Below are 15,729 nucleotides of genomic sequence, written 5' to 3'. Positions count from 1 at the left end.
TACATGGGCCCTCCCGTCTAAACAGAATTAATGATTTCAGTTGGAGATGGCTCTAAAACATTCTTCTATAAATGAACATACATGCTGCTAGATATCTGTTCATTGATTGATTTATTTTTTATTCCAAATTATAATGATTAAACAAGATGCCAAGAATCAGGTACATTATTCTTTATTAAATTCAATTCTGTATCCCTAAATTGTTTGCTTTTCTTTCTGGCTAAAGCACTCCAGTATATAATCCATAATTGTACCACATGGTACCTGAAAACAACAAAACCTTTAGTTGGTGTGCAGTGTCTTGCCTATGTATATACATAATCTCACAATTTTTAACCTTTAGCCCTGGTCTCCAATGCTCTTTCTTACACAGTGTAGTTAGCTTTCTTTAGAAGATGCCTAGTCTCTTTCCAGTTCTGCATTGAAGCCCACTACTGATCACCTTCCCCCGAGATTTCAGGCAGTGTCTGGGTATATACCAGCAGATGACTGAGCATAAAGGTTATAGGAATATGGGGCATATTTAGACCACATGAGGTGCTTTTTCAGAGTCTGATATACAGCAGCCCCTCCAGTCTCTCCCAGCCAGGAGCTGCTGTGTTTTCGGGACCATATTAACCAGTGGAGCAGATTTGTTACCTCCTCAGGGGTTAGGATGGGAGAAAAGTTGCAAATCTCTGGATATAGAATTTAAACTACTCCATCCTAGTTACCCTGAGTTTTGTTTACAACTGGGGGGAAAAGTAAATATCAATACCTGGATGGGATTCCCTTTCACTGTTTTCTCTGGTATTAGAAAATATTTTTAGTGTTAATCAGAGAATATATATCTGAATAGAGAAATACAAAGTTACTTGCTAGAAAAATTTGCACATAAACAAGCTTCAAAGTCTGTCCCATAATTCCACTTTTGCTTTTGGAGTTTGGGCGCTTCTAAGTTCCAAGTTTCACAGCTGTAGATTTTGTTGGCTGAGTGCCTTTTTGCTCCATCTGAAGTTTTCCATAAACACCATTTCTGGCTGTAAGTCAAACATGCACACAGGTGCCCTTTTACTGCTCTTTCTCCTTAGGAAGTCCACTCAATTACACCAGACTAAAACCAATACTGCATTTTAATTTAATTTTATTTTTAGAAGAGTCCTATTTAGACAATACGTTCAGGCAGAAACAATCAAGTATTTATTGCCGTTGGGGAAAGTATTTATATATGTAGTGCAGTTGTATTTTAGCACCTTTTATACATCTTGAGGAATTGTTGATGTAAGAATATAAAATGTGTTATACAGGTAGTATAGTTTGCTCATAAGACTGCCGCGTTTGCCATATTGAATAGAAAAAAAATATATTTTAAATTTATATTTCTTTACCTTTTAGAGGTCAGAGACACCTTTAAGACCCTGGCAAAAACCTTAGACCCTTTTCCCTGAAAAAAGATAAAAGCATGCCAGCGTGATAGGTGCTTCTAGTTTAAGGATTCATAGCCCCAAGCTCATTTGTTGACTATAGGTTAGAAATATTTAGTTCAGGCATTAATTTGTAAATTATTTAATTATGTTTACCTTTAAATCATCTTGTTTACATATTAATCTGTTAAGGTTTTTTAAAAAGTCAACTAAAATATTTGGCTACTCAACTTTGTCATATTGCTAATGTTACAGAAAGAGGAAGACTTTGATTTTAAGTGCTGAGAAAGGCCATGTGGGTGTGGGTATCCCTCGTTCATTTTAGCCCTGGTCACTTTGGAGTCATGTAATTTTTAGGCATTAAAGGAGCTTTAGATATTATCTTCTGAGTTGCCCATGAACAACTTTATCATTTATTTTAAGTTGTATCAATAATACACAAATATATTTATTTTTTTAACCCTGTAATGAGTTAACTCATTATAAAGTTTTTTGGCACCCTCAATCCCCACCCAAATTTATATACATACAAATCTACTCTAATCATTTAGGTTATAAAGGATTTATTTTAATGTTTTAGAGCAATTCTTGCATACAGTATAATTTATATTGTAAGTTATATTAGTAGTAATTGGAAATGTATACTCTATTAGATTGTACTTGAAGTCATTTTTTTACCCTTCAAAATAATTGTGAGTAAAATTTTTATATTGTTATATATTAAGTTGATCTTAACATTTTTTTCAGGGGTACACATTTTGTTATCGTTTATCTGCTGGAAGCTTAACAAATTTAGTTCCATTTAGACATCTTGGCAGTCTCTATCCCCAAGCTTTTCTATGCATGATATGTCTATTGCTTTTTTAGAGCCCCTTAGAATTAGATCCCGGAACTTCCTTTTTCTACTTTATTTTTGTAGAATTTCTGGCTGCTTCTGATGGGTTTAATTTGTGAGTAAACTCTGGATTAGGAGTTTGAACATCTATGTTCTATTTTTGATTTGGTCACTACTCAGCTGTGTGACTGTGGGAGATCCCCCTGCAGGTATCCCTTTCCTCACAGGAACAATAAAGATGGTAAGGTTGAAGGTAAATGAGCTCCCTGCTCCAGTCCAGTCCAGTGGCTGGTCCCAGCACAGAGTGAAGCCCAGGGACCCTGTGAAGTCCTTGGTTCTCACAGTCACTACCCAGGATTAGTTTATATCTAAGATTTTTTCTGCCCTAAAATTCTTTCATGTTATTATTTGTAAGAAGTTATGTGAATGTAATTTTATCATTCTGACCCCTGACTTCAAAGTTCTTAAAGAAGCTCCTAATTTCTTCAATAAATCTTTATCAGGTATCTAACCGTGCCTTGCATCTTGGTCTGATGGCTCTCCCAGCCTTCCCTGGCTTCTTCCCTCCTTCCTTTCATGCAGGCATTTCCCATAATAAAATCTTTGGATGTTTAAAAAAAAAAAAAAAAAGATGGTAAGGTTGACTCAACCCTTGTGGTTATTATGAGGATCGGATGAGATGTATCAATGCATTTTGTCAACTGTAATGTATCAAGTCATTTGTTTACATGTGTGTCCCTCGACTGTGGACCTGGAGGGCAGGTGCTATGTCTAAGTCTCTTCTTTATTTTCAGTCATATGTCTTTAACTGTATTTGTTCATGGAGAAAGCACTCATCTTAATGTGTGCGAGAGGTATGAGTAAACAAACAAACAAAAAATGGTAAAGTAGTACTGTTTCTCTGGGAAAATATTTGGTAGTACTTACTGAAGTTGAATATACCTTATGGCCCAGCAGTTTCACTCCTAGGTAAATATCAACAGAATTGGAAACATACGCTCACCAAATTTCACATCCAGGAATGTTTATAGCAGCACAGTTTATAATAGCAAAAAACTAGAAACAACCTAAATCAGTAGTAGAGTAATACATTGTGGTCTGTTCATACAATGAGATCCCATACCACAGTGCAAAAGAACAAGCTTCTGTTCTCTGTAACAACGTGGATGAATTTCCCGTAATGTTCAATGGAAGAAGCCACACATACTACAGAATGGGAGAAAATATTTGCAAACAAAGCGACTGACGAGGGCTTAATTTCCAAAATACACAAACAGCTCATACAACTCAATAACAAAAAAACAAACAACTCAATTGAAAAATGGGCAGAAGACCTAAATAGACATTTCTCCAAAGAAGAAATATGAGTGGTCAATAGTACATGAAAAGATGCTTGATGTCTCTTAATTATTAGAGAAATGCAAGTCAAAACTACAACGAGGTACCACCTCACACCAGTCAGAATGGCCATCAATAAAAACTGTACAGGGGCTTCCCTGGTGGCACAGTGATTGAGAATCTGTCTGCCAATGAAGGGGACACGAGTTCGAGACCTGGTCTGGGAAGATCCCACATGCCGCGGGGCAACTGGGCCCATGAGCCGCAACTACTGAGCCTGCGCGTCTGGAGCCTGTGCTCCGCAACAAGAGAGGCCGCGACAGTGAGAGACCCACGCACCACGATGAAGAGTGGCCCCCACTCTCCACAGCTAGAGAAAGCCCTTGCACAGAAACGAAGACCCAACACAGCCAAAAATAAAAAAACTAAAATAAATAAAATTTATGAAAAAAAATACTGTACAAATAACAGGGAATTCCCTGGTGGTCCAGTGGTTAGGATTCCCAGCGTTCACTGCTGAGGGCCTGGGTTCAGTCCCTGGTTGGGGAACTAAGATCCCGCTAACCATGAGGTGCCGCCAGAAAAAAACAAAACCAAAAAAATCTCTACAAATAACAAATGCTGGAGAGGATGTATGAGAAAAGGAAACCCTCCTACACTGTTGGTGGGAATGTAAGTTGGTACAGCCACTATGGAAAACAATAGGGAGGTTCCTCAGAAGACTAAAAATAGAATTATCATATGATCTAGCGATTCTACTCCTGGGCATATACCCAGACAAAACTCTAGTTCAAAAAGATACATGCACCCCTGTGTTCATAGCAGCACTGTTCACAATAGCAAGACATGGAAGCAACAAATGAATGGATAAAAAAGGTATGGTACATATATACAATGGACTACTACTCAGCCATAAAAAGGAATGAAATAATGCCATTTGCAGCAACACGGATGCAACTAGAGATTATTGAACTAAGTGAAGTAAGAAAGAGACAAATACCATATGATATCACTTATATGTGGAATCTAAAATATGACACAAATGAACCTTTCTATGAAACAGAATCATGGACATAGAGAACAGACTTGTGGTTACCAAGGGAGAGGGGGTTGGGGGAGGGGTGGAGTGGGAGGTTGGGATTAGCAGATGTAAGCTTTTATATATAGAATGGGTAAACAATAGGTCCTACTGTACGACACAGAGAACTATATTCAATACTCTGTGATAAACCATAATGGAAAAGAATATTTAAAAAAGGGTATGTATATATGTATAACTGAATCACTTTGTTGTACAGCAGAAATTAACACAACATTGTTAATTAAACAACTATACTTCAATTAAAAAAAGCCAGACGTAAACTGACATTCCATTTATATAAAAAAGGTCAAAAATAGGCAAAACTAATCTTTGGAGATAGAAGGCAGGATAGCGTTTACCTTGGTAAGGGCCGATTGGGAGGACATGAAGACTTTTGAGAGGTCCTGATAATTTTTTTTTTTAAATCTTAGTAGTTAGGTGGATATATATTGCTTTGTGAAAACTCTGAATTGTACATTTATGATTTGTGTACTTCTTGATATGAATGTTATACTTCAATAATAAGTTTTCATTCATTCATTCTTTTATTTTTGGCTGCATTGGGTCTTCGTTGCTGCACGCGAGCTTTCTCTTGTGGCGAGCTGGTGCTACTCTGTTGCTGTGCGCGGACTTCTCATTGCAGTGGCTTCTCTTGTTGCGGAGCACGGGCTCCAGGCGCGGACTTCAGTAGTTGTGGCTCATGAGCTCTAGAGCGCAGGCTCAGTAGTTGTGGTGCACGGGCTTAGTTGCTCTGTGGCATGTGGGATCTTCCTGGACCAGGGCTCGAACCCGTGTCCCCTGCATTGACAGGCGGATTCTTACCACTGCACCACCAGGGAAGTCCAATACTGTTTTCTTAAAGGTAGGAGGAGGAGATGAGTATGGTACATTTAAAAGTTCTTGAATCCTTTTCATCCTTCTCTTATGAAAATGACAATGATGCCTGAACGCAAAACTTTCTTTACCTTGCACTTACATGTGGGATATGTTTGGCATGTCAGAATTACATTATTCTGGTTTTCCTTGGTTTACTGGAGAAGTTGTCACCCAGATCTTTCTGTTTCAGTTATTCGTTATGCAACATTTGATATATCAAAAAATATATTGCAGTTTTTAGGAATTATTTTGTAGAAACAAGCACTTGGTAACAAGATCTGAACTCCTTTGTTATAGAATTTTTGAACTGGAATTGGCTAGTGTTTGTGTAAATTCAGATGGCTACCTCAGTAATACACACACACACACACACACACACACACACACACACACACACACACACACACACACACACACACACACACACACACACACACACACCTCTTTCATATTAGGAATGGGATCTTTAGTCAAGGTGTACAGATCAGAATTGGAGACAATTTAAAATCAGGTCTATGACTCCACGATCTTCATTCTTTCTTTAGTACTGTGCTCCTCTATATCTTCAAAATTTCTGTCACAAATCCTTTTTGGAACAAAGAATGGCATAAATAGTCATTTAAACTTTATGAGGTACAGATTTTCCAACAGGTTGAGAATTATGAGATTGCAGTAAGCAGAAAAGCAAGATTTTTTTCTTCCTTTAGTTTCCCTATTTTACCCTATCCTGTCCTTTATATTTTTCTTATTCCTAGGTACCAATATGAAAAGTATACGTAGGACTTGACAGTTATGAAGGTTATAGAAGCTGCTAGTTTAGAAAACAATGCAGACAAATTATTCACATAAAGGGAAATAAAGTCAGCAAACAATCTGAAAAATCTTTGATGTGAAAAATTCATAGTCGAGCCACATTAGTATACCATTTTACAACCATTAAAGTAGAAAAGCTTCAAAAGGCTAGCAGCACTTAGTTTTGGTAATCTAAAATGGTCTGGTGGTCTTACCTACCCTTTTTTTGAGGAGGAGAGAAAGGTATGCCAACGTATGAAGTCTGTCATTTGACCTAGTAATTTTACTCTTTGAAGTTTTTTTTCAGAAGTAGTAGTTCAGAAAAACAAAACACATATGCACACAGATATTTCTTCCTTGTTATCTAGTTCTCAAAAAGTTAGTTACGATGCAAATGTCCACTGGGGAATAATCTACTAGATAGTGCAACAGCTGCAAGGTATACCTGCTGTGTATCCATTTATATTATCAGTAAGATGTATAATCACAGAGAATTATTTGCTATTTAGATTACAAAATAGTGGGTACACTGATTGAAACTACATTTTAAAGATGTTATGTAAAAACTAACCACAGATATGTAGAGTTCTATTTCTATGGTTGAGGAATTACTGGTATTTTTATTTTTAATATCTTTAATTTTTTGCAACTTATCATCTGTTAGAAAAAACTGTAATGACCAGTTTTTGATGCGTTAAGCATTTTGCCATTAATGGTAATGCTTATTTTGGTACATTCATTACTTTGCTTATTTTGGTACATTCATTACTTCTCAAAGACGTAGTGTAAAAGTAGATGAAAAAAAATAAAATTAAAAAAAAAAAAGTAGATGAAAATCAGTGTTTTGACCAGCTCATCCATCAGGCGATTGTATTCTCAATATGCCTGGCACATATTGCTTGTGACTGAATGATTTACATATGTTAAAAGTCATTTGCCATCACTTATCAATTTATATGCATTAGGGATTTCTTTGTTTTAAATTTTTCTTCTGTGAGTATAGCTGTATTTTTCATCAAGTCATATAATGGATGTGGGCTTTGTAAAATGTCTCATCCCTTCTTATTCTGAGCAAGAGAACCTGGAATGTCTTCTGACCCTTCTAACCCAAGGGCAGACATGGAATATATCTATACTTGAATTCATAAAACTTGGCACTTAGTGCAATATGCAGTAAATATTTGTTAAATGAGTCAGAAGGTTAAGATTTGAATCCTGTGTCATTTAAATAGTGGTGTGTGATTTTGGACAATTCTCCTGGGTTGTCTTTTTGAGCCTCAATATTCTCAGCTGTAAAATGGGAAAAATAATTTCTAATACTGAGTATTGTTATGAAGATTAAATCAGTTAAGTGAGTGTTTTCATTAACTGTGGCCATGTAACAAGTTACCCCAAAACTTAGTGGCCGAAAGCAGCAAACATTTATTTTCTCAGTTTCTGTGGGCCAGGATGGAGCAGCCTAAGCTAGGTGGTTCTGGCCTGTGTCTCTCATGAGGCTGCAGTCATCTCAGGGCTCATCTGGGGTTGGATCCGCTTCCAAGCTCACTCACGAGGCTGTTGGCAAGCCTCAGTTCTTTGCCATGTGGGCTTCTCCACAGGGCTGCCTCACAACAGGGCCGCTGGATTCCCTCAGAGAGAGCGTCCAAGATGGAAGTTTTTAACTTAGTATCAGAAGTGACATCTCATCACTTCTGCTGGATTCTGTTAGGAGCAAGCCAGCCCACACTTAAGGTGAGGGAATTACACAGAGGCCAGAAGTCAGGGATTGTTGAGGGCTGTCTTAGAGGCTGCCTGTCATAATAAGGGTATTTTGCCCAGCAAATAATTGTACCCCCCATTCCAAGATTATTCTGTAATAGAATAATATCTTGTAACAACCTAATAACTGTTTGGGTGAACAGGATATGGAATCTTAATACATGTGAAATTGAATATAAGAGGATGACCAGAAATTAGAATTTCCTCATTTTCAAATGTACAATTTTTTTTTACTTTTAATATGGTTTAATGAAAAGAATTGAGGTTGTTACTGTGAGAATTTGTATATTTTATTGTTATAAACTGAAGGTATCAATGTATGTTTTGGATATTCAGCTACATACTTTAATGTGAGATTTTGGGTAATTTGTTGTGAATTGTAAGTGGTAGCACATGTGGTATGGTGACTGAAGAATTTGCACAGTTCAGAATTATCTTGTCCTTTGAAACCAGTTTAGTTTACTTGGCATAACAGGCTCTCTTTCACTGTTAATGTAGCTCTTGAGTTGCATCAGGTTAGACATAGCTTAGCTTTGAATTCTGTTCCAGAGCAATTTGTTGTACGCCTGTAGTGTACTAGGTGCTAGAGTAAAGGAAAAGTAGAGTGCCTCCACACTCTGGTTTTGAGCGTACAGTCTGTTTTGGAATAAAAGAGAGGTTGAAGTTTACAGATATCCTATTTGGACAGAATCACCAGTAGAAGTTGATTAAATAAATTAAGTTGATTTAGTAAATCATGTAGTTAAAAATATTGTATGACTTAAAAACGGAAAAAAAGAAGTATATGCTGGTAAGGAAGGACTGCCAAGTGAAAACAGCGAGGGTACAAAACAACATATATAACAGCCTGAGGGTAGTGCTATGTGAGTGTGAATGAGAGATCTGTATATATATGCATAAGTATAGCCATGGTCAGTGTTTGGAAGGCTTTATAAGAAACTGTTGATGGTGGTTACTTCTGGGGAGCAAGACTCTGGGGGGCTCTTGTGTAGCGGGAAGGTTGATTCAGTTTTCATTGCATGGCCTTTTAAAAAATGCGCATATTATTTTGTTTAAAAAAATAATTTCCCAGTCTTAGAACATTCAGCTTTGAGAAATGTGTCTAATAATATACACATATATCCACAGTTATTTATACTGCCTGAACGTTGAAATGGACACCTTTGCAGAAAAGCTTGATTTGAGCAATCAAGTCTGTTCAGAATCCTTGCTGGCTGAGGCTTATGTTGACTCATTTTCTTTACAGGGAGACCAAATTTTGAGGAAGGTGGGCCAACATCAGTGGGAAGAAAGCATGAATTTATACGATCAGAAAGTGAAAATTGGCGTATTTTTAGAGAGGAACAGAATGGAGAAGATGAAGATGGAGGTTGGCGACTAGCTGGATCAAGGAGGGATGGAGAGAGGTGGCGACCTCACAGTCCTGGTAAGAATTCTGCTGAGTAAAAGCACACAGGGGCCGAAATAGTGAGGATTTGGTGGGAATTGTTAGGGATAAAGTGGAAAACATAAACCAGCAAAGAAAAACAAGAGGGGTCATGTTTATGTTGTCACACTCAGTCTTGCTCCCACAAAAATTTTTAACGTAAAATATTCCCCACAGCTATTTAATTGATTAAAGTCACTTCTATTTTTCTGGGGCAGTGTGGTTTAATGGGAAGCACCTGCCCTTAACTGCAAAAATGAGAGAGGGTTTCATTCAGTTTTCCTAAATTTTTGAATCTTTTTTCAGCATGCGTTTTTCTTAGGTGATAATTATATGCTTACTTCGGAATATGGGCTCCCCCTGAAGTGAGTTTTTTTCCTGCATAAGAGAGGATTTATTCTTTTTTTCTCTTTTTGTCCTAAAAATGTGATTTCTGCTCATTTGAAGAATAAACTTTAAACCCAGGTCAAAAACATAATCACAAGTTTATTCTTTTGTCCCTCTAACTTTAGAAAAAGGAGAGAGAATAGTCGTGATTAGTGGTTTTATAAGTTCTTCTGTTTGACTCTTAAGAATGCTTCAAACTGTTCTTCCCCGACATTAGATATGTTGGTAATTGAAGACACTGGTGCTTTGTGTCAAAGAACGTTCCCTACCCAAGTGTTGATTCTATGCCTCATGATCATCAGATGCCACTGTAGTTTAAATCTTGGGGTCATGCAGAACTGAAGCATACAAAGAGTGTGTACATGTCTTTTGAATTTCACATGCGTAACATTGTTTTATCTATTGGCTGTATGCCAAGGAAGCTTACTTTAATAGAGGAAGTTATAATAATAATGTAAACTTTTTATTTATTTTTTAAAATTAAGTTATTAACAAACCATTAGTCTCCGTCTGAGTTAACATTATAACAGGCATTCAGGGTGCTTTGTGGCGCTCTGGGTAGGTGGAAACTTAGTGAAGTTAATCTTTGGATAGAGTTATAATGCTTTTACCCCAACTCCTCATTGGCTGCCTCTTGGGTGAGTTTTCTGTTGTTAGTGGGCATTGTTTGCATCACAGTTATTTAGGCAGTTCTCATCAGTCTGTGTCATGGGCAACCGTCTGTTATAGTTCTCTTCAAGGCATCACGGCATTTTGTGCTGAGCTTGCCTGTAAGCAGAAGGGTTTGTAGACTATGTTCCTAACAAGCATTCACTGAAACAATGGACGGGATCTGGGCTGAGCAAGAAGAAAAATTCCAGCTGATCAAAAACAAACAAGGTGAATGTTTTGGAAGATGAACAGTGTTTCTGAGCCCAAACGTCTGATGTTGATTCTGTTAAAGCGAGTTAAAAGTAAAACTTTAGTGTTATATTCTACCACTTACCCTCCTCACCCAAGAGCTTAGATTTTGGATATATATAGTAGTCCTTTTTTTTTTCCCCATCTTTTCTAAATCTTTCTTTCCAGTATTTGACTTTTCATGTCAGTTTTGTCATCAACTTGACAATTTTCCAAAATTTTTATCCATATATTTTAAAAAGACAGTTTGGGGGACATAAAGATGCATGGGGGCTGAAAAAACACTGTAAATAGGCATTAAAAAAATACCATCTACTTTTTCAACCCAGCATATTAAAAATAAGTCTGATTATCTCAGTTGTTATCAGTTACCCTTAACATTTTAGTTAATCCTTTATTAGGCTTTGATTAAAATTTTAAATATCATGATTTTGACTTATGAAAATAGTATCAAACTTTAGTTCTGATACAAGGTCTATAAAGCAGTGGTCTCAGTCTTAATAAACTAGAGATGTGCCTTATCTGCTAAATTTAGTTTCGTGAATAAAATTTTATTAACTATTTATGACAACAAAAATATTATGGTATATAGTTTTATTAAAGTATGGCTCACAGTTGGATATGTATGGAGTTGGGAGCATTAAGGACAGCTAAGCACCCACTCTGGGAGGTGAACTTAGGAAACTTAGTTAAGAGAGAAGAATGAGCCACATGCCTAGAAGGATAGATTTCTATCACAGTGCATACTTAGAAGTGAGAGTAGCAGACAGAGTACTCTGGAATTCAGCTTTTGATCATGAGTACTTCTTTGGGATAATGATTCTAAGTTAACATTTAGGCAGTCTGGGTATAAAATTCCTTCATTTTCATAGAAGATAGTAAATTGTGTTTTGTTGTTGTAAGTAAAGTGTGGGAAGTGGGAGAATAATGTTTTCTTACCTTTTGTAAGTGGCTTATAAGATGCTACCTGTATTTGGTGTTTTAACATTTTGCCCTTCGGATTGCTGGTTTTAGCAAATTGGGCCTCAGTAGTATAGTAACATTTAACTGTGACCTCATTTCTTTTGCTGTCTCCCACAGAGAAAGCAAAGATACAGGTTAAGACATGTGTTTCCTCTTAAGACTCTCTTAGGCTCAGGTTTGTCAGATTTTAACAAGAACCACCCCCCCCCCTTTTTTTTAGAGAGAGAAAATACCTTAACTTGTAGCTTTTGGTCTTAGGCATTCGTTTTTTGTTGGAAAGTAGATGTGCTACATAATATGCAAGGGTGGATTTAGGAATGTCCCTGGGGGTATTAAATTAAAACTCCCTAGGGAGAGTTAAGAGATGAGAGAAAAGGAAAAGGAGAGTAAGCATGTTATTGTGGAAAAAGCAGTAGAGGATGCAGAATTGGATTCTAGTTCTACTTTTCATTATGCACGTTACTTCTGCTGTCAGAGGTTTTGCTTCTTAAACTATAAAACTAGGATAGTGGGCCAAATATGACATGTCAGTGCTATAATTCCATGACTTTTTTTGGGAATCAGAATTACAAATGGGATCCTAGCGCTGTTAAGTGGACATGATGAGTTTGATATTATGAATTGACATAATATCATAGTATCCTGGATATTATTATATATTATCAAGGGAGCTGGTCTTATCCATAAAGAATGATATTTTCATCAGAAGAAAGAAAATGCTTTAAGACTTGCCAAAGGGAAGGCATGGACCTCAGTATGGAAAGATATCCAGTGCCGTAAGTCTGGGCTAGGAGTGGGCCACGTGAGTGGCCTAGCAGCATTTCAGTCAGATATCTAGAGCTTATTAAAAGTATGTACTTGGCAGAGAACTGTGTTTTAAAAGTGATTTGTTTTAAATTTATCTTTAAAAGCTTTAGAGTATGTTGTGTGACTCAGTAGTTAATGATGATAACTACTGTTGTCACTTAGTGATGGCGTATCATATATAATACTGAGCTTTGAGCTTCGTTTCATTTGCCTTATTTTCTCTTTAGTAGATTGATCCATTTGAATTTGCCGTCAGTTGTAGTTTTCTCCTTTGTTTCCTATCTATGGTTTTCTTTCTCAAATACTGTCGTAAAACTTTTCTAAGGTTTGTGTCCTCCTCTTCATCCCAGATGGCCCTCGTTCTGCAGGCTGGCGGGAACACATGGAACGACGGCGAAGGTTTGAGTTTGACTTTCGAGATCGGGATGATGAACGGGGTTACCGAAGGGTGCGCTCTGGCAGTGGAAGCATAGATGATGACAGGGATAGCTTGCCTGAATGGTGCTTAGAGGATGCTGAAGAAGAAATGGGCACATTTGACTCATCTGGAGCATTCCTGTCTCTAAAGGTAAGAAATTTGTTTCAAATATTATGACAGGTACTGACCTTCTTCCAAATCCAAATATGCTGTTAATCTTTGGCTTAATTTTCTTGCTACAGAAAGTACAGAAAGAGCCTATCCCAGAAGAGCAGGAGATGGACTTCCGGCCTGTAGAAGAAGGGGAGGAATGCTCTGACTCTGAAGGTAGCCATAATGAAGAAGCCAAAGAACCCGATAAGACAAATAAGAAGGAAGGAGAAAAGACAGACAGAGTAGGAGTTGGTAAGGCTCATTTTTGTCCTTCACTTTAAAAAAAAAAAAAAATCAAACTAAAAGTTTCCTAAGTTGTTAATTTAAGATTATGTCATGTTACAGAAGCTAGTGAGGAAACCCCCCAAACCTCCACCTCATCTGCTAGACCAGGCACTCCTTCAGACCATCAGCCTCAGGAGGCACCACAGTTTGAGAGGAAAGAGGAACCCAAAACTGAGCAAATGGAAAAAGCTGAAGAAGAGAGTCGGACAGAAAATAGTCTATCAACCAAAGTACCCAGCAGGGGGGACGGTATGTATTTATGAGAGGCAACAAGCCAAACTTGGATTTTGCTGGGGCCAGTGATCACCGATAAGAGAGGCTTCTGTTTATGCCTCTCTGAACTGCTTCTAGTGGTAAATTATTGGAATAGATTATTTTACCAGTAAACCTTCTCAAACACTGCTTCGCCTGTGTATCTATCTCAGAATTCATCAAAACAGAGTTAGAAGCAGAAGTATCATTTCCTAGGGTGCTATGATATAGCCACCCTGGTATCAGTCAAACAAACTGAGTTTGGGATCCTCTGTGGTAGTTTGATTCCCATATCAGATTCCTTTTATGTAATGGCTATATGTGCATCCAGATGACACACCAGAATGCCATTGTTTCGAAAGAGGCCAAGATGAATCTGTGCAAGTCCATCACCTTTACTGGAGAATAAGCTTAAAGTGTATCTCCTTCTCCAATGTCATTATATTGATTTTAAGTTGCTCATGTACCTTAGTAGGTAATATTAATGTTCATTCCCATGTTTCTTCTTGGACATAAAATGACAGTATAATGCCTGATATTGAAAGGTGAATTCATTTATTCATCATAAAAATTCACCCCCTTTAACATGGCCTAAGAGACCTTGCATGACCTGGCATCTGCCTCCCTCTCTACAGTTTCAGCACCATCTCTCTCTACTTTGTACTCTATTCACCAGCTTCACAGCCTGTTAGGTCCTGAAATGTGCCTTGTTCTCTTGCCTTTGTGCCTTAGCATATGCTTTTCTCTGTGCCTAAAACTCTCCCACCCCAAGTTCCCAAGCTAGGTTAGGTGTCTTCTCTTTCTTCTTAAACAACCAGCACTGTTTCTGACATAGCAATACAATATTATAAAGATCTGTTTATTCTCTTTTTTGCCCAATAAATACTATTTTGATAGCTTGAACCAAGGATTTTTTGTTTTTCAGTTTTTTATGTCTATCATAAAGCTGAATGAATGAATTCAAGTATTTGAATCTCTACTGTATATACAAGGCGCCATGGGACTTGTATGTTTTGAGACCTCTTTCATTTTTCAATTATGATGTGTCCCCCCACCCCCGCCCCAAATTACTTGTGGTTCATACTGTTAAATGTACATGCCTGGGGCCTTACTCCAGGAGATTTTAGGGTGGGGTCTAGACATGTATATTTTGGGAAAGCTGCATAGGTGGCATTAAAGATGGAAATTCTGGATTTATAGTCTCTGGGGGAAATAAAGCATGTGTATATCAGTAACCTAGGACGAAAAGTAATGATAGGAATTTATGATTGGCAGACTCCTGGAATGCTTCAGGAATCAGGTGTCTTTGAGCTTGTCTTGGAATAATAAGTAGAATTTGGAGGTAGGTGTAGCTGGATGAATTAGGAGAGGGCATTCCAGTACTAGGTAGCAGTGAAAGCTACAGTGAGGAAGTAGGACTGATCCAGGTATGGGCAGGGAATCAGCTCCTGTTTTTATTTACATGAATTATGAGGTGTGAAAAGGAGGCTGGTGGGAAACACGGTTGGAACATATACTTGACAGCTTTCTGTGTAGGGTAGGTTGTGATGACAGATGGGCTGCTCTGTGACCTGTTGGTGCCCTGAGCAGTCACTGTGGTGTAGGCAGTGCACTTGTAAAGGGAGGTAGTGGCAGATGAGATTTCAAAGTAGAAATTGGCAGGACATGGTTACTGTTGTATATCAGGGCAAAGAAGACGGAAGAGTCAAAGATGAGTGAGGTGCCTGAGAGGATTATGGTATCCTTAGCAGAAAAAGAGTGGAAGTTGAGGAGCACATTTGGGAGAGGAGAGAACAAATTCAGTTATGAACATTGAGTCTGAGGTGTTGATGAGAAATTAGATAGCGATGGCCAGAGAGCATTTCTGAGTGAGGGGACTGTAGCTCAATGGGAAGAGTTTAGGGCCAGAGAGAATGAAAATTTAAAAGATTACACTTGTTAGGGGTGAGACAAATTGGACTGAGAATAGAACATGGATATTTCCTACTTTCAGAGGGTAGATAGAGAAGCCAGAGAAAAATCTTCAGAGGCAAGAATAGAGTGCAGGAAAATGAA

General features: G+C 37.7%; 1 protein-coding gene across 7 annotated transcripts in view; it reads left to right on the top strand.

Annotated features, from left to right (window-relative positions):
* Window positions 1-15,729, top strand: part of GIGYF2 (GRB10 interacting GYF protein 2) — a 124,481-nt gene that overhangs the window by 58,827 nt on the left and 49,925 nt on the right. For all 7 annotated transcript variants that reach the window (XR_009541013.1, XM_060151830.1, XM_060151835.1 and 4 more), the window contains 4 exons: window positions 9,330-9,509; window positions 12,917-13,134; window positions 13,227-13,389; window positions 13,483-13,671. Coding sequence is in view for 6 of the 7 variants with exons in the window: in XM_060151830.1 (XP_060007813.1) it covers window positions 9,330-9,509; window positions 12,917-13,134; window positions 13,227-13,389; window positions 13,483-13,671 (750 nt within the window). In the remaining variant the exon portion in view is untranslated. The remainder of the gene's footprint in view (window positions 1-9,329; window positions 9,510-12,916; window positions 13,135-13,226; window positions 13,390-13,482; window positions 13,672-15,729) is intronic.

Source organism: Lagenorhynchus albirostris, chromosome 6 (genome assembly GCF_949774975.1).
Source record: "Lagenorhynchus albirostris chromosome 6, mLagAlb1.1, whole genome shotgun sequence".
NCBI classification, from domain to species: domain Eukaryota; kingdom Metazoa; phylum Chordata; class Mammalia; order Artiodactyla; family Delphinidae; genus Lagenorhynchus; species Lagenorhynchus albirostris.
This window is presented reverse-complemented; position numbering and strand designations above follow the sequence as displayed.